The 26117-nt window shown below is 54.4% G+C and overlaps 11 protein-coding genes across 11 annotated transcripts; 8 read left to right on the top strand and 3 right to left on the bottom strand.

Annotated features, from left to right (window-relative positions):
- Positions 1–38: 38 nt before the first annotated feature.
- CLAFUR5_04634 (uncharacterized protein) lies at positions 39–883 on the top strand (the record flags this gene model as incomplete). The annotated part of the gene is made up of 2 exons (XM_047903782.1): positions 39–450; positions 519–883. The coding sequence occupies 2 exons, from the start codon at positions 39–41 to the stop codon at positions 881–883; spliced, it is 777 nt and encodes a 258-aa protein (XP_047760093.1).
- A 531-nt stretch (positions 884–1414) lies between these two features.
- Positions 1415–4294, bottom strand: CLAFUR5_04635 (Bikaverin cluster transcription factor bik5; the record flags this gene model as incomplete). The annotated part of the gene is made up of 1 exon (XM_047903783.1): positions 1415–4294. The coding sequence occupies one exon, from the start codon at positions 4292–4294 to the stop codon at positions 1415–1417; it is 2880 nt and encodes a 959-aa protein (XP_047760092.1).
- Positions 4295–5052: 758 nt separating this feature from the next.
- On the top strand, positions 5053–6648 carry CLAFUR5_04636 (uncharacterized protein; the record flags this gene model as incomplete). Its single annotated transcript, XM_047903784.1, has 1 exon — positions 5053–6648. One exon carries the CDS (start codon positions 5053–5055, stop codon positions 6646–6648), a length of 1596 nt encoding a protein of 531 aa, XP_047760271.1.
- A 611-nt stretch (positions 6649–7259) lies between these two features.
- On the top strand, positions 7260–8840 carry CLAFUR5_04637 (uncharacterized protein; the record flags this gene model as incomplete). Its single annotated transcript, XM_047903785.1, has 1 exon — positions 7260–8840. The coding sequence occupies one exon, from the start codon at positions 7260–7262 to the stop codon at positions 8838–8840; it is 1581 nt and encodes a 526-aa protein (XP_047760270.1).
- Positions 8841–10179: 1339 nt separating this feature from the next.
- Positions 10180–11149, top strand: CLAFUR5_04638 (14-3-3 family protein artA; the record flags this gene model as incomplete). Its single annotated transcript, XM_047903786.1, has 4 exons — positions 10180–10240; positions 10300–10606; positions 10666–10907; positions 10962–11149. 4 exons carry the CDS (start codon positions 10180–10182, stop codon positions 11147–11149), a joined length of 798 nt encoding a protein of 265 aa, XP_047760085.1.
- Positions 11150–13605: 2456 nt separating this feature from the next.
- On the top strand, positions 13606–14991 carry CLAFUR5_04639 (uncharacterized protein; the record flags this gene model as incomplete). The annotated part of the gene is made up of 4 exons (XM_047903787.1): positions 13606–13826; positions 13880–13984; positions 14041–14938; positions 14989–14991. 4 exons carry the CDS (start codon positions 13606–13608, stop codon positions 14989–14991), a joined length of 1227 nt encoding a protein of 408 aa, XP_047760084.1.
- Positions 14992–16323: 1332 nt separating this feature from the next.
- CLAFUR5_04640 (uncharacterized protein) lies at positions 16324–18219 on the top strand (the record flags this gene model as incomplete). Its single annotated transcript, XM_047903788.1, has 5 exons — positions 16324–16459; positions 16507–17414; positions 17511–17751; positions 17806–18062; positions 18181–18219. The coding sequence occupies 5 exons, from the start codon at positions 16324–16326 to the stop codon at positions 18217–18219; spliced, it is 1581 nt and encodes a 526-aa protein (XP_047760815.1).
- A 759-nt stretch (positions 18220–18978) lies between these two features.
- On the bottom strand, positions 18979–19844 carry CLAFUR5_04641 (Scytalone dehydratase; the record flags this gene model as incomplete). Its single annotated transcript, XM_047903789.1, has 2 exons — positions 18979–19583; positions 19775–19844. The coding sequence occupies 2 exons, from the start codon at positions 19842–19844 to the stop codon at positions 18979–18981; spliced, it is 675 nt and encodes a 224-aa protein (XP_047760816.1).
- An 812-nt stretch (positions 19845–20656) lies between these two features.
- CLAFUR5_04642 (uncharacterized protein) lies at positions 20657–22363 on the top strand (the record flags this gene model as incomplete). The annotated part of the gene is made up of 1 exon (XM_047903790.1): positions 20657–22363. One exon carries the CDS (start codon positions 20657–20659, stop codon positions 22361–22363), a length of 1707 nt encoding a protein of 568 aa, XP_047760817.1.
- Positions 22364–23912: 1549 nt separating this feature from the next.
- Positions 23913–24701, top strand: CLAFUR5_04643 (uncharacterized protein; the record flags this gene model as incomplete). The annotated part of the gene is made up of 1 exon (XM_047903791.1): positions 23913–24701. One exon carries the CDS (start codon positions 23913–23915, stop codon positions 24699–24701), a length of 789 nt encoding a protein of 262 aa, XP_047760818.1.
- A 548-nt stretch (positions 24702–25249) lies between these two features.
- Positions 25250–25752, bottom strand: CLAFUR5_04644 (uncharacterized protein; the record flags this gene model as incomplete). Its single annotated transcript, XM_047903792.1, has 3 exons — positions 25250–25379; positions 25449–25521; positions 25632–25752. 3 exons carry the CDS (start codon positions 25750–25752, stop codon positions 25250–25252), a joined length of 324 nt encoding a protein of 107 aa, XP_047760811.1.
- Positions 25753–26117: the final 365 nt, after the last annotated feature.

Raw genomic sequence — 26117 nt, forward strand, 5'->3', positions numbered from 1 at the left:
CCACGACAATCGAGAGGACAACCGCCAGAGGCGCTATCATGAATCGACTCGACTCGCAGCAAGTTGACCGGCTAGCACCACTTGACAATGCATATTTGAAGCTACGCAGTATGCTCGAGTCTGGTTCTTTCAATGAGCAGGCCGCCACGGCCGCGCATGCCGCCTTCAACAACACTGTAGACAAACTCCGAGGTGCGACACGCTGCAGATTGCTGCAACTTCCTGCCGAGCTCAGAAATACCATCTACGAGCTCGCATTCACACCAGACCACCACGAAGACGAGGATGTTGACCTCTTCGAAGCCAAGCCGCCGACGAATGCGCTTCTGACCGCCTGCTCGCAGACCTACAACGAGGCGGCACAGATCTACAAAGAGGCATATCGCAAGTACTGGACTACCACACCGTTCAGAATCACCTCAGTTCAAGGACGCACAGGTGAGAATCAAGGTACGAGAGGGAGTCGAAGCCCACAATATACGGATACGTCGCGTCTTTTCATGGACAGCCTGATAAAGGGAGCTGGCTGGGAGCGGCCCAGTACACCAGGCGCGAAATAATAGTGACGCCCACCCTCGCCACCTATGAACAGATCATGAGCTTCAAGGACCTAGATCTCGACCACATCCCCCAGTTCACATGTGTTGACTTCGGTGCTACTCCGTATGATGTCTGCTACTCACGTTGGAGCTTCGAAGGTGGGCAGTGGTACCTCACCGAGTGGGAGGAGGAACTCGATAGTGGCGATATCTGGTATGACACAAAATTTAGTGACCCAGGCCCTTTCATTGTGCGGGGGCGCAGCATGGCGAAGGCCTTCCTCGCGCGGCATGCTGCTACCTGGATGGTACGGCAGCAGATCGGAACAGCCATACGGAAGTAAAGATTCCAAGATCGATGTTGCAGCATGGCGTCAAGGGCGGCATCGCAACGAAGGCTGATACAGGAAGTGGGCACATGCTACCCAACGCACGATAAATGGAACATGCAGTGTCGATGGACGAGGCGACCTGAACTAAGGCGACTCCCTTAGCCACGACCTACCCGCAGACTCTGGATCTGCTTCGCTGCTATATAGTATCAAGGTCGAGATGGCACACGATATACAGAGCGCCCAGAACGAAGGGCAAATCAAGGGCCGCTTATGAACGAGGCGCCCGTAGCGGAGTGAATTCATGAGCAACATCAGGTAGCCACAAAACTTCGATTCCGCGTCGTCTCCACCACTACAGTCGAGATGACGCCCGTCATGGCATTGCTGGAGCTGGAGACGTGGTGCAGCAGGGTGGAGACGTAGAGATTTGAACTAGCACCAAACCATTCCGCATCCCTTTCATAACATCATATCAACGTCGCTACATCGCTAACTGCAAAGTGAATATCAGCATCTACATCGCCACCACTCCGCCAGCCCTCAGAACCAGTCGCCCCCACCCATGCCCATCCCCATCCGTAGATTCTGACCATTAGTGCCCATCTCGAAGTTCGGAGCATTCCAGGTCATAGCGTTCCCAGTAGGAGCTGGATTCGACTCAATATCCATGCCAAACTGCCTCACCAGCTGATCCCAGTTCTCCCAGTTCAAGTCACCTGAGGTGTCCATAATGTTGAGATCGTCCTCAAGAGTATCCAGAGAATTAGCACGCATGTGATTGTTTTGGTTGGGATCGGGTGCGTTCACAGCCATGACATTGTTACCGTTGGGAAAGTCATTGAAGTCAATACTGCCAGTCACGCCGAGGAAGTTGTTCCCGAAATGCGGCGCGTTCTGGCGAAGCTGCGCTCGTGGCGCGACAATAGGCTGGTTGTTGGGCGGCATAGAGAATTGCATGTTGTTGAGGCCTTGTACTTGTCCACCAACCAGGTTCTGGTCGAGGTCTTGTAGCAAGGGCTGTTGAAGGATATCTGCAGTTGAGCCTGCTGTGTCCATAGGGTCGTCCACCTTTGCCTGGCTCAGCTTTGGCGATCGCAGGAGTTCGTGCTTGTCTAACGGCGCTTGACCAAAAGTTGGGCCTTCGGTGAAGCGTTGCAATTGTGCGGAGCTAAGTGGCGCTCTGACCATGCGTGGTTTCTGCGGATGTCCAAACATCGGGTTCTCATTAGGACTGTATGTCCTCGTAGGTGGCTTCGCCAATCTCTGTTGAACAAGCTGCTCCTCTTGAAGACCACGTTCTCGAGCATCCTTGGCTTTCCGGTACAGCTTCTTGAGCGGTCGCCACAGGTGACCAGTGTTCGTCTCTTCTTGGATCTGGCCACCCCACCGGCCGTCGCGTGTCTTTTCGACCGCCACCCATGCGCGCTCGACGATGTCGCCGGTAGTGCGATGGCAAAGCTCCGACAATAAGAAGGCAAGCGCATGCCATTGCACGTACGTCTTGAAAAGCCAGCCCCACTTCATGGTTCTAACTTCGGTCTCGAGTAAGATACTGTACTCCATGTTCTCCAGACTGGTGATGAACAATTTGTCCTTCACATCCTCGGAAAGTGTTGCGCCGCCATCTTGGCGTTGAAAAGGATGGTATACCATAAGCCACATCTTGCTCATCATCAGGCGTGCCACTGTCGCTGTCACCCAGAAAAATGGAGCACTCATGTCGCAATGCTTGAGGTACCGCTCTTCAAGTCGTCGATGACATTCTGTAATCCATCGCTCTTTGTCTTCCAGGGTCACCGACTGGTAGAAGTCGCTACATGCTTTGGGTGGCCCAGGTGGAATGTAGCTGATCCTTCGGAAAGTGTTTGCAACCTCGAACCGCAACAAGCAGAATGACATGTCTGTACAGCCATGCCGTTCGAGTGGGAACTCCTTCATCTCTGGTGTGATGTCCACGTCGTTGACATTCAGTGGCATCTTGGTGTCGAAAGACTGCTCAACGATGGTAGGATCGCAGCCATGATCCTCACTTGCGCGAGTGTCAAGTATGCAAACCTGCCACCACAGACGGCGCCGCATCTCAACCTCAAACGGCGCAAGGCCAAAGTGCGAGCTGTCACGGTGTATGCCGATGGTCTGAGAGATTCGCACCACGAGACCAGTCAACGTCCAGATGACTCGAGCATCGTTGTTGCGTCTCAAGCACATCAGGAAGACGACAAATGCCTGCAAGACGACAATCTCTTCTGTTGTCAAGAAGTTAGCTCGCGCCAGAGCCTGCTCGATGGCGAAGCGATATCTGGCCAAGAGAGTTGACTTCTCCTCGCCCAGCTTGAGTAGACAGTCTTGAGCTGAAAGACTGGTGGTAGCACCATAGTAGATGGCAAATAGCAGGCACTCGAATCCTCGAGAGAGGTTCGACAGATGTGACGCCGCGCTTAGCACCGTCGCCTCTGTGGTAGGGATGTGAAGCACTTTGCAAAGGGGGTCTACGCGGTCCTTGTAGATGTCCCAGTACTCGGCAATCTGTCCTGGAAGTGGGTGTAAGTTGAGCAGCTCCACGTTCTGCGAGCTGTAGCCAAAGATGAATCCATGATGGTTGCTGGGCACTTGTGTCTGAGAAGTTGGGGAGCCCGAGTCGACGTTGTCTTCCTCGTCACTGGACTGATGAAGGATACCTTTCAGATCTTCCACTTCGTTGCTGAGGTTCGCCCAGAACGAATTGTTGATATAACGTGACTTGCCCTCGTTGACGACAAGTCGACCAAACCTGTTCTCGAAGCGGCCGCTTTGCTGCCGCTCCACCCACCTCGACCTCTTCTGGAACTCTTGATCTGGGTCTTGTGGCAAAGTCGTGACTTCTGAATTGGGGCCATGGCCATTTGTGAAATCCATGCTGCCCGCACGGTGCTCCTGCTCGGCGCCATCTTCGTCCTTGGTTGGTGCACCCGAAGCATCCACGCCCATGCCCTTGACGACACCTTCCAGGCGGCGGAGCCTGTCCAGCAGCCCTTTGTCCTTGCCTTCGCTAACCTTGCGCACCTTCCTCGGCGCTCGACCTGGAGCCGGGAAGACGCATTCGATGTGTGCTCGATTGCAGTTGCTGCATGGATGCAGCTTGTCGCATTTCACCTTCCTCTTCCTACATGTCACACACGATCGTGGGTTCAGCGTCCTGCCTTGCGCATCAACTGTCGCCTTCGACGGAGCAGCGCCCTGCGTCGCATCTTCGGTCGAGCCTTCCTCCGCCGGGGGTGTTTCTCGCTCGGGTCCCAACGCAGTGGACGGTGTTTCCGTCGAAGGAGGCAGTCCCGGGAGGAAGTCTGACGGTGCTAAGAAGGCAGATGGGTTCGACGACGGATTCTCAGTGACTGTGTTGCTACTGGGCGACGTCTCTGAGGCTGGTGTGTCTTCGGCCATGAGTATGAGCGTGGTCCCGCTTGATTGCACGAGTTCCGATAGATGATGCTGTTCGTTACATCGATGCGTTCATGGAGGAAGAGACTGTGGAACGTTGCACTGGCTCGAAGTCGCTCTGTCTGTCTTGTGACTCTCGGATGTGCTTTGATCTCATGCATACATTACGCGTTAGCAGTCATCGCAGCATACTTCCCGCTCTGGGTGAATTAGGCTGCCATAGTCTACTTCAGATTCTCTCCGGCCGCATAGTACCCCGTTCACCATCTCAGGTGAAAGACTGCCTTTCACGCAGCGATTCACCACGAAGCAGGTGTGCATCTAGCTTATTTGTGAGGCACCTGATTCCGCCTATGTCGATACGATCATACAACTGACCCAAGTCCATGAGCTATGTAGCGTGCAGTGCCCCTGGCCATGTATGCCATCTTCAAGATACTGCGGCGACGCACGAGTGCTGGCCAACATGAGCATCGATCCATAAGCTATTCATCCAACACGGCTCGAGCAAACATTCACGATGCGTTTCATGCAGGCGTTATACACAAGAGTGCCGCCGAGCATTCACTCATCCGACACATGCTCTCTACATAAAGCGGCGCTTGAAAGTTCTCCGCTCGTCTTTTGCCAGAGCATTTACCACGGACGACTTACCATCAACGACCAACCACCAACGGTCAATTGACAAGTGCGGACAACGACTCTCGACTCTCTTTGATAGGTCCTCGACACGATCATTCGAAAAGCGAGCTGAAGCTACAATGGCGGCTGGACCCATTGATCCGACAGAGATCCCTGAGCGACCAGCTGGTGTCTTTGAGCCGCATCACTCCATCACGCTTCTCTATCCCAGCTTCACACTGATCAAGCCGGGCGAGCGGGCAACCATTACTATGCCTCTCGGTGCTCGCGCACGGTACGAACCACACCCCATTGTGCCAGTGGAATCTGTCATAGCCAACAAAACCAGCCGGAACGAGACCATAGGCACGGACTTCACGGTCTATCTTCCAGTGTCAGACGTCGGAAGTCACGATATGGAGCTCAGCGGCGAGCTCTATCACGATATGCAGCAGGTGACCGCTCGCGTCGGCCATACCAAGCTAAGACTTATGCTGGTGACGAAGGACGCTCGCATGGATAACCTTGATGACGCGACAATCCGAATAAGTCGGTTCACAAAAAGCGTCGTTCAAGGGGGCAAGGCTCGTTACACGAAATCCCAATATGAGATGTCGTGCGGAGACTTCATACAACGTTCGACGATCACCCAGCGACTCTGGGACGCATGTGCACTCGAGCTGATTATGCAATCATCGGATCGAGCGGTCAAACACCAGAGGTTGCGCCTCGCCATACATGACATTACCGAGCCTGAGAACGACGAGTGGAGAAGTCCCAGGGGGATCGAGATGGACGATGCTATACCCAAGATCGCAAACATCATGAGCAAAGCCGAGCTCGATCAGTTCAACGGCGACCTAGCAGACGACGAGCGTATCGACCAATGCCCTGTATGCCTGGACGACTTCTCGGACACTGACTCGCCAGTGAAACTGCCATGCTCGAAGAAACACATTGTCTGCATGTCCTGTCTGCGTGAATGGTGCAAAGTAGGGGGCGTCCACAAGACAAAGTGTCCTTGGTGTGCCGTCCAGCTGGCCACACCAGAAGCCATTGAGTGTCTGCGACCCAACTACCTCGACATGAAAGCCGTTTACGAGGTCGACATACGCTACAACCGGTACGAAAACCACGAGCGACGATGTGCCGACCTGGACCAATATCATGCTCAGGACAACTCAACAACCATCACTATCAACAACAACCGCCTCCTCGAGACATGGCATCACTTGGTCGAGCTGCAGCCTAAGTCTGAACCAGGGTACTCTCACCTCAATCAGAATCCTGTAGATTCTCCGGAGTATGTGGACGTCCTGACAGCATTTGTCACCTTCTGCGACACTCGACGGGGTAGCAGCATCACCATCCAAGATGCCTTCCACCAAAGTCGCGAAGCGATCTTCACAGCATTACGGGCGAAGCTCCGTATTAGTGGCATGTACGACTTCATGCCAATGGAGCGGAAGGACAGCATCGATCGGGACGTCTATAAGGTCCCACTGCGTCCAGGGTTCAAAGAGTGGATTCAATGCTCTTTGAACCGGGTGCTGCAATTTCAGACCATCAGGCAGTGCAAGACTAAGGAGGAGTGCGCTGGGATGATTTCGTCGCACATGCACGGCGGCTGCGGCGGCCGCGAGTACTTCACTAGTAAGTGGTGCAGCACGGAAGACCCGGTTGGGCGTTACAGAGCGAAGGAGATACTGCGGTGGTGTGTACCACAGCCGATCTAATTCGACTAGATCTCCAGAAGACGACAAAGCGTTTGAAGAAGGGTTGATGGACTCAGTAGACTGTTGAAGAGACGGTATGGGACCCACATGTACACAAGCTAATGATATTCGATCTGGAATACTGTTCCGGAGGTCTGTTTACGGCAAGGTATCTTATCCCTAGCACTGCGGGCTTCCAAAGTTTCCTCATTTCGTTCGGCAGGATCAGAACAGCACCTTCGCGCTCCAAAGTCAATTGACTTGCGAGAAGCTTTGTGCATGTGCCGTCCACAATGCTTTACGCATGTATAGAGCAGTGCTTGGCAAAGCAATAGCATTTCGTCTCGTGAGCCTGTCGACAAGATTGACGCGGAGGCACATCAAGTGAATGACACTTTGCGGAGAGGTATGTGAACAAAGGCATTGTCAGTCTTGAAGGCCTTGTACAGTCCGAGCCGCCATTCACACAAAGCCGCAGTGTGTTCGAATGTGTTATTGCGATCCATGGCAGATATAACCCCTCCCGGAGGACTTGCGCTTGGCCATTCCATCCATACTCCTTTCCACATTCTCTGTCCAAAAGCCCGAAAGTCACTGCATTCACAACGATCCAAACAAGACAGTCACCAGCCATGGAGAACACAAACACACAGAACCGCACCAAGAGGGTCAGCATCTTCAAATCACACCACGCAACCCAAATCCTCTACCCAAGCCGACTCCTCCTCAAAGATGGCGAGGCCATGTCGATATCATACCCGGGCGACGCCCAGGACAGATTCGAGCGTCATCCAGTCGTTCCTGACGCCGCCGTGATCCTCAATAAGACCAGTGGTAATCACGATCTCGATACTGACTTCACTACCTACAACCCAACTTCTCTGTGGTATGACGACGACACCATGTCCACCGGGGACCTCTTCAAGGACATGCAAGCGGTCACTCAACACGTCGGTGCCACGAAGCTTCGAGTCGTTCTCTATTACGAGCCAGCTGCTACTGCGCCGGGTGCTCCGCGTAAGAACTACGTCCGCATCAATCGATTCACTAGATTCGAGTTCCCTGACCGTAAGCCTTTTTACGACAAGGTCGAATACGAGATCCCATACCGAGACCTCCCACGCAGACCGACTACGCCTTGGGAGCAAGACTTGTTCGAGCTTGTTCGAATGGCTTCTGCCCGTGCGGTGCTACATGCGCAGCAGAGGCTTGCCGCTGTAGGTGGAAGGCTCCCTGAATATCAATGGAAGGCGCCGAGGACCGTTGCTCTCGAGAAGGCGATTGCACACCTTGCAACTGTCATGACCAAGGCTGAGCTCAGTGAGTACAATAGCACACTTCCAGATGAGAACGACCACATCAAGGAGTGCCCATTCTGTACGGAAGAGTTCGACGATGCTGACACTACAGATCCCGTCAAGCTCCGCTGTTCCAAGAGACACGTCCTCTGCAAAAGCTGTGTTCAGAACATCTGCCGAACATCTGGGATTGCAAACGTCCGCTGGCCCTGGTGTGCAGTCCTCCTCGCTAACGACCCGAACAACCACATCCTCAAGCCGAACTACCTCGATCCTGCAGCGCCCTTCCGGAACGATCCTCGCTACACCAAGCACGAGAACTTCGAGCGCGGATGTGCTGATCTCGATGCCGGACACGTTCGAGACGACACGACTAAGATAGTCATTAGCAAGGCTCGCTTCGACTTCGTTTGCGAGATCCTTATCCACACTTCACCGTCACCTGAACGGCATGAGCGCTACTGGAGGGACCATCGCTACACTGCCGAGTACACTATCGTAACCGCTGCGGTCCACGCATTCTGCAGGGGCTGGAACGGTGAGTCTTGGCCTGTCAACGAGGTCTACAAGCAGATGCGGCACATGATCTTCCACTGCCTCGCAGACGAGTGGAAGAAGGGTGAGATGTATGCTTATGCTACTGACAAGCTCAAGCAGGACGTTGGAGAAGACCTCAGCAAAGTCCCGCTCCGGCCAGGCTTTGTTGAGTTCATCGATCGCTCTCTCAATCGTCTCCTGCGGTTCATGGTTGTTCGGAGGTGCGACAGAGATTGCGGGACTCTTTGTGGGTTTCACGCTCATGGGGAGCGTTCGTTCCATAAGGTGTATTGGGCGACCAGAGAAGACGATGTGTTCGGATGCATTGAAGATGTGTTGCGCAAGAAGCGTAAGGCGCGGACCTGGGCTATGGTGTGATGGACAGCATTCTGATGGTGTTGTCTTGGTGATTGGTTAGGGCTTGGATGTTTGTCATTTTACTAGATTGATAGCATAGGCGTTCAGGAGTTAACGGAATCGATTTTTGCTTTGAAAATGGTCAGTACCGTCATATTGTCCTGCCACATGCCTCTCTGATCCCCGTCAATATGGCCGCGCTTGAGTCCGTAGTGCGATGGTACCGGCCGGTGTATTGGGTGGCATCCGGGCAATCCGGTTGAGGTTAGTCGCATCCATAAGATGCTATGCTGAACGCGTAGTCGCCTTGGTGGCTGTGCAATCGACATGCGTTAAGGACTACGTGTCAACAACAACAACTCGGTTTGTGGAGCAACGCGCCAGCGATCAAGCAAGGCGATGTCGACGCTGTCTCCTGCGGTCAGCGCGTCTATCACGTGCCAAATGCGATGGTGCGAGACCACGAGTCGTGCTATGCTGTGAAGCCGATGCTCTCCAAACCGTCTGATTGGTCGAGTGATGAGATTGACACATTCGGTAAAGCGACATGAGCCTAGAACGTAGAGCATAGCAACCATGTGCCAGGAGATTGGAGAGTGAATTCAATGAAGAGGCAGCAAGGAAAGCGGTCGTGGGAGTAATATAGACGAGCTGTAAATAGAGACACATGTTCTTCAGAGAAACCAGCAGCAGACCGACATCAAATCTCTTGTGAGTACGCACAGACGCTATGACGCCCGCCGTTCCTCTGACCCTCGTTCTGCGTTCTGCCTCATAGCAACACCACCATTCGACTTCTCAACCCCAACATCACCCCGTCGACCGTCGATACTACCCTCCTTGTCATCACCGGCCGCCGCCTCCACCGATAAATACACACAAATAGCCAGGTATGTGGTTTCCTCAGTCGCGCCGAACACGCCGCGCCAAGAGCGCTCTCCAGCGCAGACCTCCATCTGGCATCACTGCATACACGGGAGAACCCCGAAGCCATGTCCGCGGTGGCTGCCTGCCCTACAATGCGACAGACTTGTGCCGAATCACGCGAAAGAAGCCGATGGAGGCAAGCGCCAGGCATCGAGTGCCACTGCTGTAGCGGTCAAGAGAGCAGGAGCGTCCGCCACGGGTTGTTGAACAAGAACAATTGTCGCGGTAGTCGCAGCTTTGCCCGGCCTACACCCAACCAAACACACATGCCCCAATCCTCACCTCACACAAACATACACCTCGAGTCGGACCCTCCACCTTGCGCGACTCTTTTCCTCGGCAATTTTCTCATTCATTTGAGCAACGCGACTACCTTATCGCCCGACAAACACTGACCATGACGCCTCAGAAACCCACCACGTCACACGCAAAGATGGGCTACGAAGACTCCGTCTACCTCGCGAAGCTCGCTGAGCAGGCCGAGCGCTATGAGGGTAAGTCCATAGCCACCACCCCTCCCAATGGCTCATACCCCGCGCTGACCGCTCTCCAGAAATGGTCGAGAACATGAAGGCCGTCGCCTCTGCCGACCAGGAGCTGTCCGTCGAGGAGCGAAATCTTCTTTCTGTCGCCTACAAGAACGTCATCGGCGCCCGCCGTGCCTCCTGGCGCATCGTCACCTCCATCGAGCAGAAGGAGGAGAGCAAGGGCAATGAGCAGCAGGTCACTCTCATCAAGGAGTACCGCCAGAAGATCGAGGCCGAGCTCGCAAAGATCTGTGAGGACATCCTTGAGGTCTTGGACAAGCACTTGATTCCATCGGCCCAGAGTGGCGAGTCGAAGGTCTTCTATCACAAGATGTGAGTCAACGTCTGCTCTGGTGATAGCGGTCGTGATGCTGATCATGATTTCTCCACAGGAAGGGTGACTACCACCGCTACCTGGCCGAGTTTGCCATGGGTGACAAGCGCAAGACCTCTGCCGACAAGTCCCTCGAGGCATACCAGGCTGCCACCGAGGTCGCGAGCACTGACCTCGCACCAACACACCCCATCCGTCTTGGTTTGGCCCTGAACTTCTCCGTGTTCTACTACGAGATCCTCAACAGCCCAGACAAGGCTTGCCAGATGGCCAAGACCTCATTCGACGAGGCAATTGCCGGTATGGCACCGAACACACACTCATCTAGACATGCTTGTACTGACTCATTCACAGAGCTCGACACGCTGTCCGAGGAGAGCTACAAGGACTCCACCCTCATCATGCAGCTTCTCCGCGACAACTTGACTCTCTGGACTTCCTCCGAGGCCGAGCCATCTGGTGACGCACCTGCCGCCGGCGAGGGCGAGTCCAAGGACACATCCGACGCGCCAGCAGGCGAGGAGGCCAAGCCAGCCCAGTAGTCTCGCTGATTGCCTACATTTCCTGACTGACATACATCGACGGCCCTTCGTTGAGTCCTGAGCGGGTGGGGAGCAGCGTACGTGCTCGGAGCTGGTGGAGCGTCTCCTTTTCTTGGACGTAGAGGTTGGAGGCAGCAAGACGGATTATCTTGCATCACGGTAGCCCTTTATACCTACAGACGTCGATCCTGACACCAAAAAAGAAACTGAAATTCATCCTATCAACCCTGCTTACATCTTCACACCACACCACTCGTTTCCGCAGTGACGCTAACACCTCAGACTAACACTGTGCATGGGCTTGATATAGCTGGCTGCTGTATCTGAAACGAGCCGAGCAAAAGCGGCAGTAGCACACCTGTACAGCACGCAACCCACACGCAAGCTCTCGCGCCACGAGCACGCTCATTCGTCACTGCGGCTATTTGATCGATACAACCACGATCTCTCCACAGCAACAATATGTGTGCTGCAGACGAACACTTCGGTGCCGGCATGAGCCCCGACAAGGCACGAAAGCTCAAGTTGCATCGCCGCAGCACACTCACAGATGACAATGCAATATCATCGCCATCATCTCACGCTGTATGCACTGCTGAAACATAGTTGCAACTGCCTTTGCTGGCATAGTCAGGCGCACATAATGCTACAGCCTTCGCACAGGACACGAAAGTGGATAGCCATAGCATTGACGCCGACCATGACTCGCGAATTTGTCATGTTAATCATGGTGGTTGTGCGGTATCGGCATCTGATGGCACCTTTCGCTGCATCAACACAACGACGCCTCAATAGCACAATGTCGTGCCGGTGGTTCAGACGCGCTTGGTCAATGCAAGGTACAATCATAGCACGACGCGCACAGATGGTGATGTGAGATAGTGTCAGGGGCATTGGAGAGCATGGTGCCTGGTTGGACGGAGGCGATGATGCGAGTGTTCCGGGCCAGAGTTGCAGGATGAAGTTGTGTGTGTGTATGCCTAGGTTGGCGTAGTTCTAGGCGATGTGTGAAGAGATACGTCCAGCGTCTGTGATGCTGACTGCCAACGCCGACGAGGCCCAGCAACACTGAATCGCGAGACGCAGCGAGTCACGGCGGCTCTGACAGGTCACAGGTGCTCCGGCAGCGGTCGTTCACGTCGCGAGTTTGAGACTTGGGCGTGAGAAGCGGCAGCGCACATGCGGCGCACATGAAATCAAGTCGGCGAGCATTTAGAGTTCACACGTCTGGCAAAAGGACCCCTCATCGTCTTCTCGCCTTGGGCCTCGTTGCTGTCATCTCGGCTTCCGCTTCTTCCACCTCCATCTTCTTTCCTCTCAACAGCAACCATTCGCGCCAGAATCGATATACTATCTCTCGTTGGGGCGTCGTTTCGCGGATCCGCCGGTGTTTGTGCTTTGAGCTTCAGTTTCTGGCGTTCTCCGCACTGCAAAGTACTGCAACAGCTCTACTACTGAAACACCATTGCTGGTGAGTCTGGCCCTTTCCTCCCTTCGCCACCCTGCCTTGGGGGCGCGTGCAATTCACCTCACACGACACGCGCGGTGGGCGGACACGCACTGCAGTGAGTGAGAGAGTCGTTCCGAGTGCCTCCGAGCTCCCGGCGGCTGCCTCAGTGCGGCTCTTGTTGAGCGCTGTGCCTGGCCTGCGCATCACTACCAAGCATTGCGCAAATCGCTGCTGCAGAACGCTGCCACCACCTCACATACAACCACCACACCCGTGCGGCGCAGTCCTCAGTCGCACACACAACCACACCCGCGTCACCTGACTCGACAGCTGTCTGGCCGGCGACGTGCACTGCATTGCGAAACGAGCCTGCTCGAGGCCTGCTCTTCCTGCTGCTACCCTGGTAGCTGGGGCTGCTTGCCTTGACTGCTGCAGCTTGCGTCTAGGCGATCCCTCGCAATACGCCCACTCGCCCATTCAGACCAGACAGCTTCCGCCCTCCCGCATCGACGCGGCGCCTTGCTGCCTCTGTCCCACCTCGCGCCCATTGAAACAGCTGCCATTCGCTGCCAGCGCATCGGCTCACACGCATTCTCTGCAGATTTAGAGTCCCTTTCGATCCCCGTCAGGACGCTCCTTTCGCGACTGCGACTTCACTTTAGCGCGTCAGGCGTCTCTACTTTCGGCGACACGACTTATCCATACATCACTTATTCGCGACTACCACGCTAGTCATTTGCGCGACTTGGACTACGACACGACATCACGGCCATCCGCAGCTGCATTCACTACGCTACTCTCACCAGTCAACGGCCGGACGAGCATACTTATTGTCTTTGACACACGTGAGTTTGCACTTTCCGCACATATAAGCGCTTGTTTGCTTCATACTCTGCGCACCTCTCCATCGCATGCGCTGACCACCTACATTAGAGCAAACTCGGTTACGTAAGCACACACGCGATCAACACCACATTTCGCGACCGATCTTCCGACTACCGCAAGTATGAGTTTCCCGAACTTCGAAGGCGGAGCGCAGCCTCCTCAGCAGGACGGCCAAGAGCAAGGTGGATTTGGCGGAGCACCCGGCGCACCACAGCAGCCTCCTCCAATGGGCCAGCAGATGGATCCAAACCAACAACAAGGCCAGTTTCCTGGCGGGCCGCAAGGCCAAGTGCAAGGACCTCCAGGCTCAGCACAGGGCGGCGATCAGAAGACCACACTTTGGTAAGCGCACGTGAAGAGAGCGTGCAGCGCAGGCGAATACTGACCGCACATAGGATGGGTGAACTCGAACCTTGGATCGATGAGAACTTCGTTAGGAGTGTGTGGTTTGGCATGGGTTACCAGGTTAACGTGAAGATGATTCGCGACAAGTTCTCGGGGTAAGCTGACCTCCCTTTGCACTTGCGATCCTGGGCAATGGCTGACTAACTGGTAGAAGCAATGCTGGCTATTGTTTCGTCGACTTTGAGAACCCCGAAGCCGCAACTCGTGCCCTCCAACTCAACGGACAAGTCATTCCCAACTCAAACCGCCAATTCAAGCTGAACTGGGCATCTGGAGGTGGCTTAGCAGATCGAAGCCGCGATGACCGTGGACCGGAATACTCCATCTTCGTCGGCGACCTTGGCCCAGAAGTCAACGAATACGTCCTCATGTCGCTCTTCCAGGGCAAGTACACCTCCTGCAAGTCCGCCAAGATCATGTCAGACCCAATCAGTGGCATGTCTCGCGGCTACGGCTTCGTGCGCTTTGCCGACGAGGGTGATCAGCAGAAGGCTCTTCACGAGATGCAAGGTGTGTACTGCGGTAATAGACCTATGCGCATTAGCACCGCGACTCCCAAGAACAAGAGCGGCGGCGGAGGCCCAGGAGGCATGCCAGGCATGCAAGGTGGCATGGGCCCGGGTGCACCTGGTGGCGTTTACGCGATGGGAGCTCCTCCCATGGGCTACTACGGCGCACCTCAACCCATGAACCAGTTCACGGACCCAAACAACACCACTGTCTTCGTCGGTGGCCTGTCTGGATACGTCACCGAGGACGAACTCCGATCTTTCTTCCAGGGCTTCGGCGAGATTACTTACGTCAAGATTCCGCCTGGTAAGGGATGCGGTTTCGTGCAGTTTGTGCAGCGCCACGCTGCTGAAATGGCCATCAACCAGATGCAGGGCTACCCCATCGGCAACTCCAGGGTTCGTCTCAGCTGGGGCCGCAGTCAAAACAACTCAGGGCCTGCTGGCACACCATACCGCCCTGCGCCTCCTCCTCCGGTCTACCCATCGATGGGAATGCCACCGCAGCATCCCTTTGGGAACTATGCACCACATCAAAACGTAAGTGAAACAGTGCTCAACTGACGGAACACCACTGACGCTTCTCGCAGTAAGCGCTTTTCGTCCTTTGCCTTGAGTGAGATTGCACTTTAGCGGGAGTTGGTCAAAGGTTTACACGATCTGCCCTTTACTATCTGCATGCTCAAATCGCGTTTCTTACGACTACCCACGAGAACGACCTCAGACAGCGACCACGAAACGACCTCTCTCTTGGCATGAAATGCATTTCACGGGCACAGGGGGCGGTTCAGATTGGGATTACAGAAAAAGCACTTATTACCCCTTTTGCGACACTTTCGACCAAATTCAACACTATCAAGAAACGACACCTCCAACCACTACTACCTCTTTTGCCACCGACGACACCCTTAACCCAATATCACCATACCACGATTACGACTTTGATTACACCCCTTTTCTCTGATGCATAGCGAGGGCCGACGTGGAACTTGCTTTCTTCTGTCTGTATAACAGAGTGGCCTGCAGCGATGGCGCGTGGAAGAGGATGGGTTGTTTTCAGCGGGCTGGCAGTGTGGTCTTCTCTCGCGGGAGGATCGGCTGGAAATTGGGGTTGTGCTGTACAACTACTTGGCCTGGTTTTTAGATCAGGAACGAGGCAGCTTCCGACAGAAATGATTTTGTCTTCGAAATACTGTTTCGTTTGTGATCCTTCTTAATCGCTTGAAAATATGTCCGCGAAGTGTTGCAGCTCATTCAGTAGAGTGGTAAGCCAATAAGCCAGCCCGTAATATTTCGCTGATGCTCGCAGTCCTCCTTACCACATATTGGTCCTTCTGTGGATCCATTGACCGTGATGGTATCAATCCGCCCGTGTCTTCGACCTATCTGCACGGATAATGGCACGAGCAGGCACGTGCCATGGCGCCGCTTACTGAGGTGCACTTTCCTCCGACTTGACCTGCCTGTACTGACAGTAGATATAACGCAGTTGCGCTCGCAGCTTGCACCGCATGCACGTTCCACCACGGTATGATACCAAGGAAATAGAGTACAAGTCAGCAACAAAGGATCAGACTTCAAAATGGCTCAACAGTTGCGCATCGAAGTTGTGTTGTGGTTGCTCTGGGCAGCTCTTTCCTCAACTTTCACTCGCTTCACTGCAACGGCTGCAAGGATGTTAGCGTGCGCAAGGATCATCGCCTTCTCTTCAACGCACTTGCCCTCGAAATTGGACTGATCGTTGCCCGCTTCGACAACTCCGCGCGTACTCTCGCGTTTGCAGAGGACAAAACTCTCCACAACATTGCCAGAAGCTTCATCTTGTTCATTGCTCGTCAACACACTTCGAAGAGCTTTTTGCGCAGAATTCGATACAACACCCCGCCTCCACCACACTCATCGCCAAGCGCGGCGCCGACAAGAAGATGCGCTTCGAAGACTGGGACGTGCTGCTCTTTCCGAGTGGCACTCACGATTCGCATGTGCCACTGCGGGAGTATCGCGTCGAATGCCACACGGTTGAAGATGAGCGTCTGAGTGTCAATGGCAATAGCACCAAAGGTGAGATTGATGGCTACTGCGCCTGCGTATGTGCTGACAATCCACAGGCAGAACGGTCGCTCCTCTCATGACAGCTTTCGTCCCAAGTCTTGAGCGCGATGCTCCTTTCCAGGTCTCGGTCCACTCCTGGTTGCCGAAGAACTTCTACTTCGCCCCTCAGCCAAGCACTTACCGATCTGACCATATCCAGCTGTGGCAGGTCAAGATCATCGTGGATGGCTTCGTCCAATGCGCCGAGACCTTTGGAGCCGATGTAAAGTGGCCCAAGGTTATCGCCGTAGCCAACATGGAGCCGTCGATCAGCAAGAAGATCCCTCTGCCACTGCACTTTCCTCAGTTCCACGAGGAAGTCACGTCTGTCTCGGAGTGGAGCCCTGAGGACACTATCGGCCGCATCAAGATTGAGATTTCGGAGGGTTACGCTCACGTCCAGCCCGGTAATATGGGCAAACCGGGAACCATCACTTTCCACAAGCTGCTGAACCATGCCTTCTTCAACTTCCAGCCGGCTCCACTCAAGATTCTGCAGCGTACTGGCATTGCATATCCCAAGCCAGAGATGGCGGCAGCCATGTTGCCATTGAGCACCCGCCGGCCCAGCAACCTCATCGCGTTTCCTGGCGCCGTCCAAGCACCGCGCAGTTTTGATCATGCTCGCAATATAAGCGCCAGCAATGTCAGCAGTTATCAGTACACCTCGCCATATATGGGTCCTGGAGGCCCACCCAACACTCCGCACTTCGAGGAAATGCCACCTCCACCTACAGCCTGGAATCTGGGATACCACTTCGACGACAACCACTCAGCCACTAGTCGATCTACATCAGCATACTCGAATGTCCCGCTCTCTGCCCTACCGCTGCCCGTGCCTGCTGGGAACACTGGCAAAATGCCTCCACCGTACCCAACCGCCGCCACGCGTCGTGCTGACCGTCCGAGAGCAGATCCTAGCCAGGTACGCTGCGTGCCACGCCACGCCCCATCGTCTGCTCAATCGTTCAAGATGGTAGCTCAAAATTCTCGAGCATGACTGACACCCTCTTCACCGTAGGTCATCCTCCGTCTGCCAAGCGATCAGTTGCGTAACATCCTGAGCGCTCTGAAGCAGCCGCCGAAGGAGTCAGCGAAGGCGGATGCTCCGCAGAGTACCTCCATGCCGCCACCACCTGTCCCACAGCATGCTATCGAGCGTCGTAATGCCAACGTCTCTGATGTCAGCATGCACAATGGCTGCACCAACTTTCCAAGTTGCACCACCGAAGACAAAGATGGTCATGTTTTCCACCAACCAGGTATGTATCCCCTTCGTCTGCTATACGAAAGCACAAGTCTCTGATGTGTGGCAGCCGAAGTGGTTCGTGGCCGTAAGGAAGGCTCGGCCGTCGACAACAATGGCCGTGACTTCTTCTCCAGCATTCCAAGCATCCTGAATCCGCAAACAGAGTCATCTCTCGACAAGGTCAACTCACTGCTCTCGTCCAGTCCTGCGGATGGTGTCACGAAGAAGCGCACTCGATCAACACTCAAGTCTCTCACGATGAACGAGGGCTCGCCTGAGAAGCTCAGCAAGGACCGCGAGGTCTCGAACCCAAAGCCGCGCAAGGTAAGCCGTGGCGTAACATTCGAAGCCGACAAGGAAAACTTCCATGAAGTCGAGGACACCATGTCAATTGACATTTGAGTATTCTTATCAGTATAGTCGCTAACACTTTGCGCCAAAGCTGCGCAAGCGGACCACGGCAGGAACAGATCAGTCCTAGGTGGACCCGTGTACAAGATACCTGTTGGCATTTGGAGTGTACCATTACTCACTTGATGGAGTTTATGGCGTTAGGGGAAAGGAGTCAGTGAACTATGCAGTCAAGAGGAAGGTTCATTGCTGGGAAAGGTCATTGAGATTTCTGATGATGCTACCGATACCACTATGTACAAACTGTACAAATGAAAGGATGCTGTGTGCGTACTTTCCAGTTTCGGCCACGGCTTTTACTACCTCACCGTCCTTTGTGGTGGGCGCTTTAGCCACCAAGATCGATAACAATTCGACAGTCTGATGGGCTGCTCGTCGATTGCTGAGCCTGACGGGTTCGTCGTAAGTGCGCGAGGTGGGGCGCTCTGCGCTCGCAATTGTTGTCACGATTTCATTCACTTCCACATAACGTGATGTCAAATTCCGTGCTCGGCCTGTGCCTCTCATCACATGCTAATGTGAAGCACATGCGCTCGATACTAATCAGTACTGCCAAGTGAACACTGTAGATGACACGCTGTATACGATGCGTCTCGACCCTGCCAATTGCTAAGGCCGCTTCGTCGACTCTTTGATCGTAACGCTGCAGTCAGTCATTGATAGAGCTGGAGAATGTGGGATTGTCTGGAGCTTTGGGATTGAATTAATGACATGAGCATATGCATGCGCACAGCCGTGTTCGATATTATGTATCATGGACTGCTAATACAGCCGAACCAGCTCTGGATCTCCGCAACGCCGATGCAAGCTAGAAACGTGACACTCCAAATTATGCCTTGGGTGGAATTCCTGTAACGATCGCATTAGCCTGCATCAACAACGGATCATCCACCTTCGTAAAGTCCAGCTTCAACTTCGAAATCTTGTACGACGCACCAGAAGCCTGAGCCGCCTGCGCAGCCTCATCGCCATGCTTTTCACGACCGCTCGCGAACACCTTGTCAAAGTCGTACTCGAACCATCGGATGTCTGGGTTTAACCCTGCGAATTTCCATACTCCGTTGACCTTCTTATACCAGTGCATGTTGAAGGAGTGTGCGTGGCCCTTGACTGTGACTGTGGTCATCGACTCATCGGCGTACTTCTGGTGAGGTACTCGGAGCTGGTGGTAGCCGATAATTTCGTCGTCGTTGACTTTCTCCCACTTTGTGCCGCCGATGAAGTGCTGGGTTCTGAGTAGTGGGTCGCCGAGGACGTGAGGGTCTGAGGCCATCTGAATGAATTCGTCTGCTGGCATCTCTTCCCAGATCTTGTTCAGGAAGGAGCGGTAGTCAATGCGGAGAGTGGGTGCGATGCATTTGCTGAGGCGAGTCCAATCTTTGCTGTCGTAGCTGTCTGCCCACTCGTAGACTGCTGCCATGCAACCTTGCATTTCTGATGAGGACCTCGTTAGCTAATGCTCGTATCTATCAGAAGTGCGCGCGCAGAGCAACGAAGTCGTGTCCATTTTCAGAAGGTCTCTAAGATATATTGCATATCATGAGGTATCATATGTTTCCGCAAGTTGTTTCATCAGAACATCCTACTGCTCTTGCAGGAGATGGAGGATTGCCGTGGGCACTCACCTTCAAGGCTGATGAGCTTGACAGGCTCAAGCTGGGTCTCAGCCGGTTTGATGCTGGCTCCGTGAGACATGGCTGTATGTTAGGTCCGCTGGTATGGAGGTCTGCGAGGAAAGGAAGATAGGATAACAGCGAATCTTGCGAGCTTGTGAGAGCACGTATACTTTTATCACATTTGCTTGAACAGTGCCAGACTGGGGCCCAGGGTACAAGCTACGGACATTTAGTCGCATGGTTGCTGTTGCCGCCAGGACTCCCCACCATTGCCCGCGCCGCATTATGCTGCGACCAGAGTCCGGAGCGGTGGGGCCGGGTCGACGAGGTGGCACTTTGGAGCTGCTGTGTCTCTTGTGAACGAAATAGACATCGAGTTGATGGTCATAGACGATTCCGTCCGAGATTGATTCTCTGTGCGGTTCTCGCGTGTATCTTGTAGAGAGCAGGGCCTCATAGAGCTGCTAAAAGAAGGGGTGTTCCTGCATGATGAAGCGGAAGAGCTTCACCCCCTCGTCGATGATGGTTCGGCTGTGCCTCTTGGGATGCCGAAGAAACCGAAAGCCGAAGCGAATGGAGGCGTGCCTGCTCGGTTCCGAACACAGGCCAAGGAAAACTGAAGATGGTGGAAGTGTAGTGTTGGACAACGAGTGATGATCGGCGGGAAGTTGTGCGATGGAGCGACGGCCAAGCAGATGTGTCAGAAAGATGTGTCGCTGGCGATTCGCTATGCGGTGGTGGGCGAGCACGTGATCTTCCCGAAATAGCTTAGAAGCGTTGTTATGGAAACCAGGACTCGAGGTTGAAAGCACGCGGCGATGGCCTTCAACGCGGTCTTTGCAAAGCCTCGACCGTGTACAAATCTGGTCTTCGGCCACCTCCGCTATCGCCATGGACCACGAGAGCCTGCGAACGGCGTCTACATACCTGAACAACCTGCTGCTGGCCAGAGGACTACTACGAAACAGCGAACCCATCGACTTTGTCAAACCGTCAAAGGAGAGTCGTGCCCAGATCATCAACCTCGTCCACGATCTCATACTACGCGAAGACCGCGACAAGGAACAACGAGAGCATGTCGCGCATACCGTGCGGCAATTACGCGCCGACGATGCACGAAAACAACACGACATCGAGCGGCTCAACACTAAGAGCGAGGAGGCAACAAGAGCAGCGGTTCAGGCCCAAGCAGCGGAGCGTGTAGCGCGTGCAGAGGTCAAGAAGGTTGAGAAGACGATGAAATCACTGCAGGACCAAGCAGCAAAGCTCAAGACAACTCTCGCGCAGGTGAAGACACAATGCGCCAACGATGTGCGGAAGCGCGATCTGGAGCTGGCGCGATTGCAGACACACCTGCAAGGGCAGCAACGAGGAAACAGGTCTGCAATGACTGCGCCGAGTATGACCGTGCGAAGAACGACTGCGAATACGCAAGGACAGGACTTGAATGATCCTGAGTACAGTCTCAAGCAGGAAACGACCGACTTCTTGACCCAGCTCAGCCAAAGTCTCAGTGACGAGAACGACGGCTTGATCGGCTTGATACGAACGGCGCTGGGGACCATGAAAGAGCTGCTTGGTCTGCCTGCCAATGCTAGGAGAGTTGACAGCGCGAACGGCAGTATGGGCGACCAGGAGCCACCAAGTGGCAAGCACGCGAATAGCATGCTGCAAGCACTGCCTACCTCATACGAGACTCTAGCGACAGACCTGGAATCAACTTTGACGCATCTCAAGTCAATTCTGACGAATCCAAACTTCGTTTCGATGGAAGAGGTCGAGGTCCGAGAAGAGGAGATAGCACGATTACGAGAGGGCTGGGAGCACATGGAGAAGCGATGTCTGGACATGCTGGTCTTGATGCAAGGCTGGCTAAAGCGGATGAATACGGGCGACACAATCAAAATCGATGACCTGCGGAGAGGGATGGGCTTCCTGTCTCCTGGCAGAGAACAGCCGGGTCATCTTTCACGATCGGACTTGACAGATCAGAGCTCCGTGGAGAGCGAGTCGAGTGAAATCAGATTGCCTGACATTGACGAGGTCACGGAGCCAAGTATTGCAATACCTTCGCCAGCCCAGAAGTCATTCCAGCCTCGGACTAGTGACAAGAGGAAGCGCGATGTTCTGGAGCCACCATCGTTCTTCGACTTGAGGCCTTCCAGCGACGCGAGTCGCTCTCTCCCGCCATCTCCACCGAAGCACAGAAGTCATGCGTCAGACCCAGAGCCGGTCGAAAGCGGCAGTGCACGAGCGAAAGCTCTGCTGCAGGACGATGACGGTGATAGTTCAGAGCTCGAAATCCCGCAGATGACTGTAGCAGAGAAGCTAAGCGCCGCTCAAGAAGAGGCCGAGCAAGCTGCAGCTGCAGCACGCGAGAGTGGACCCAAAGCGTCCAGACGAGCTCAACTGCCGGACTACGGTTTAGATGGCAGTCTGGACGAACTCGCACATGACAAGCGAGACGACGGTGATACATTGGGAAAGATGCTTAGTCCCATGAGCAAACGAACGAGGATCAATGGACGAGCGAGACGAAGGAGGAAGAGCACGCTGAACCCCGAAGAGCTCGAGTCTTTGATTTGCGTGGATGGGTGAGCAGGATGGATCGGGCTGTGGAAGCCAGCAAATATGTCGAAATGATGCCTGGAGGGCCTGAGTTGGTGCTCCATCCATGAGGGTGCATCACAAAGCTGTGCTCACGTCACTCACGGTGGAGCACGAAAAGCACGATTGACAGACGAGCTGATGTCGATACCCGCAATGCCGCAAGCTGGCTGGGCCATGTACGATATCACACGATGTACCATACAACCCCTGGTCGGCGACGTATGTCCTCTGGTGGAGCTCCGGGCGGCCTCGAATGGGAGGTGTCTCGATAAGCAGATGCAAGTCTGGGGCAATACTTTGCAGATGCGCGGACTCGGGCATCGGTCGAAGTGGGACAGAGCAAACGGGCATTGGACAGATCGCGATGCGCAAGACAATGTCGTGCAGGTTGAACCACAATTGTTGAAAAGTGCTTGCAGGAACAGGCTGATATCAATTATGGTCGCATCACAAGCTGACGTCTTTGTAACACTGCAACTGCACACACTTTCATGGACTGTGCATTCTGACTCGCTCAGCCATGTGGGCATAATCACAAGCCCAGCCATGGGGACCCCTGCCTGTTCCTCCCAGCCTCCAGCCTCTTTTCTCGGAGGGGACAAAGTCTTGATCACAAGATTTGCCTCAGCGGAGAAGTGCAATATACAATGCGCACACCACCATGCACATGACCGCCCAGCTTTCAGGCTATTATGCAAAGTCGCAGGGAGAGCTCTCTGAGCAGGCCGTTCATGGCGTGGAAGATGCAAGCGGTGGAGCGTAGCTACACTTCCTGAAGTGGAAGGATGCAACCAGCAGTCCTTCTTGCGCGCACATGGCACTAAGAGGTCGAGCCGGTGAGCAGTGCTGCGATTGATGGACCGGGGCGTACCTCTGGGAGGTGTCGCGTCGGACGAATAGGACGAAGTGTGCTGCAGAGGTGAAGTGACTTGCAGCACAGGCCCTGCACCAGCGGGAAGCGCCGCAGCCAATGGACAGGTCGTTCTTGCCGCGCAACGGCTCTGATCGTCTCCACTCAGCCAGCATCTGTTAACGCTGTGCTGCACACTCCCAATAGTGTGCACTCGGAGACGTGCATCGCGTGCCTGCGCTGGGTAGCAGGCCTCACGGCGAGCATATAGTCCGCCCAGCTGCGCCCCCTCCCTCAGGCTCTCTTTCTCTTCTCCTCAGCAAGCGCGTCAATCTCCAGAGCTGGTCTTGGTTATTACTCTTTTTGTGTGTTTGTTTGTTAATACAGGGCCTGGTGCTCTCTGCTGAATATACTCATCTCTCACTAATAATCTGCCTTACCGCCTACCACCACCGCAATTCCCAGAAGAATCGCCAGAAACCCACCAACAATTTGTCCATATCGCATTCTATCACTTCTACCATAGTCGCCGGTCGACTACCCACCACACAACCAACGACTAATCACCAGCTCTTGCTTGCTCAGCACGACTTTCCGACGAATCAACACGATTACCACGTTCTCCAGTAATTACGATTCTACCACGAAACTACCAACCCACTTTCATTCCGCGAAGACTACTTCATAATGGCCGCTATCCAGCTTAACTTCACTCTCCGCACTTCTGCCAACTGCAAGACCGTCCACCTTCTCGGTTCTTGGGACGGTTACAAAGGCCAACTGCCTCTCTCCAAGGACTCCACCAAGACTGGCGGCTGGAAGGGCACTTTCCGCTTCCAGGGTCAGACTCTCAAGCAAGGCCAGCGCTACTGGTACTACTACATCATCGACGGCTACCACGTCTCCCACGACCCAGCCCGCGAGTCCGTCACTGAGCCCACCACTGGCCGCAAGCTCAATGTCCTCGACATTCCCAACGGCAAGCCAGCTCCGCCAGCCATCGACACTGCCAAGGCCGCTCGCCACTCCCGCCGCACTTCCACTGGTGTCCCCAAGGGTCGTCCTCTCAGCCAATCTGAGATCGTATCCCCACGTCCCTACAAGCCACAGGAGACGCGCAAGGTCCGCACCGAGAACTTCAGACAACCCACCCTCGAGCAACTCTCCGCCAAGTTCGCCCAGGCACAGATCGAAGAGGACTCCGAGGAGAGCAGCGACGATGACTCAGATGTCGAGTCCGATGTTCCATCTCTCAGCTCCCGCAGCAGCAACAGCTCCACGCCAAGCTCCGTCTCCAGCACTTCTTCTTGCTGCACTTGCGAACGCTACGGCATTACTCGCGCTGGTGCTCGCGTCAAGCTCGACTGTGGTGGCTCCCGCTGTGGCTACTCTGATGGATCTGAGTGCAGCTCCGAGTCCGAAGACGACTACCGCAAGGGCACTACCCGCCGCCACGGCGTGGTCGTCCGCCACTAGATGCCCGAGGTTTCTGGTGCTTTGAGTGAGTTTACATGGAAGATGACAGGAGAGTCATCACACTGGATGTACAACCTTACATTCGATTCGCGATTGTTTTTGGTTTCCGCTCATCTGGAAGACCATTGACACGCATGCGGCCGCTGCATTCAGCCGGTCTGCTTACAGCGCCGCGTCGTGTCGGTGTGTTCGAAGGATTTCTACATCGCTGTCCGCGACTCCTTACTGCGGCAGCTAGTACTACACGACAAGACTGAGCACGCTATCGGCACGCTTGACAGCGCATGCTTCAGGATGAAGAAGGGGAAGAGGGAGCGTCGGTGTTGATGCTCGGGGTGATGCGGAAAAGGCCTACGAGAGAGTCGCTCTGTGGGTGTGGAAGACGGAGGAGGAAGTGAGGGCAGTCGAATGCAGCAAGGGGTGAGCAGACTTCCGCGAGAGGAAAAAGAAGCGATTTCTGCCACTCTCTTCAATCATAGACAAGTTAAAATGAATCTGCATCTGTCCAATTATTTAAGCATCCTTTATTCTCAAACCCCTCGTCAAGTCTACGTGCTGCAGATAGCACTGCTGACCTCATCATTCTGGTCACCCTTATATCCATAGTTACCGCCTCGCGCTCGCATATTGTGCCAGTCCTCATCGAACCATTGGCTCTTTCCAGTGCACCCATCGTGTCTAGCAATCACCACATTAGCAACCGTCCTCGATATCTCTCCCCATCAGAAGTTAAGGGGCAAAACTTACTCAAAGAATCGACACTTGTACACTCCAATCTTGAACGAGCTGACACTGTCCTTTACCGAGGTTGGTAGGTTTTCTGGGTCATCGTCAGTATCAGTCCCGCTGTCGTGCAAGCACCCAAAGGAATGGGTGGTGATAACTCACGGCAAACGTTGACCTCGTCGACTCCCATGTCTGCTCACTGACCACCGAAATCTTTCTCGGTGTAGAAGCGAACCACAGTTGCTGCTTGGCGCGTTTCGAGGAGAGGTGCTGAGGAGACCAAGGTGGTCAGGGCTGCGAAGAGGAGGGTTGTTGGGAAGAGCATGGTGGCGTTGGTCAATGAGGGTGGAGGGAGGTTTGAAGGAGTGAGTCGGCTGTGGTGATGGGATGCTGCTGTTGTTGTTGATGATGTTGCTTGATTTGGATCCATATGCACCGCGGGATGGTTAGGTATTTGTACCCTCTCATCACTCTCAGGTCATTGTAGTCTTCTGACAAGCAGGAGTTGTGCAATCTCGCATATCCATCGTGCCTTGCTTCGAGAGCGTAGGCTGTGCAGCAGTCCAGTTGACTATCGTGGCTGTTCGCGCTCACACTCAGCTCCGATGCCGTGTCTCGTGTCGAATGTCTCATACTACTGTCCTTGGCTGTGAGTGCAGGCGGTGGTTCCATGGTCACCATTGCTGTCCT

Source organism: Fulvia fulva, chromosome 4, assembly GCF_020509005.1.
Source record: "Fulvia fulva chromosome 4, complete sequence".
Lineage (NCBI taxonomy): Eukaryota > Fungi > Ascomycota > Dothideomycetes > Mycosphaerellales > Mycosphaerellaceae > Fulvia > Fulvia fulva.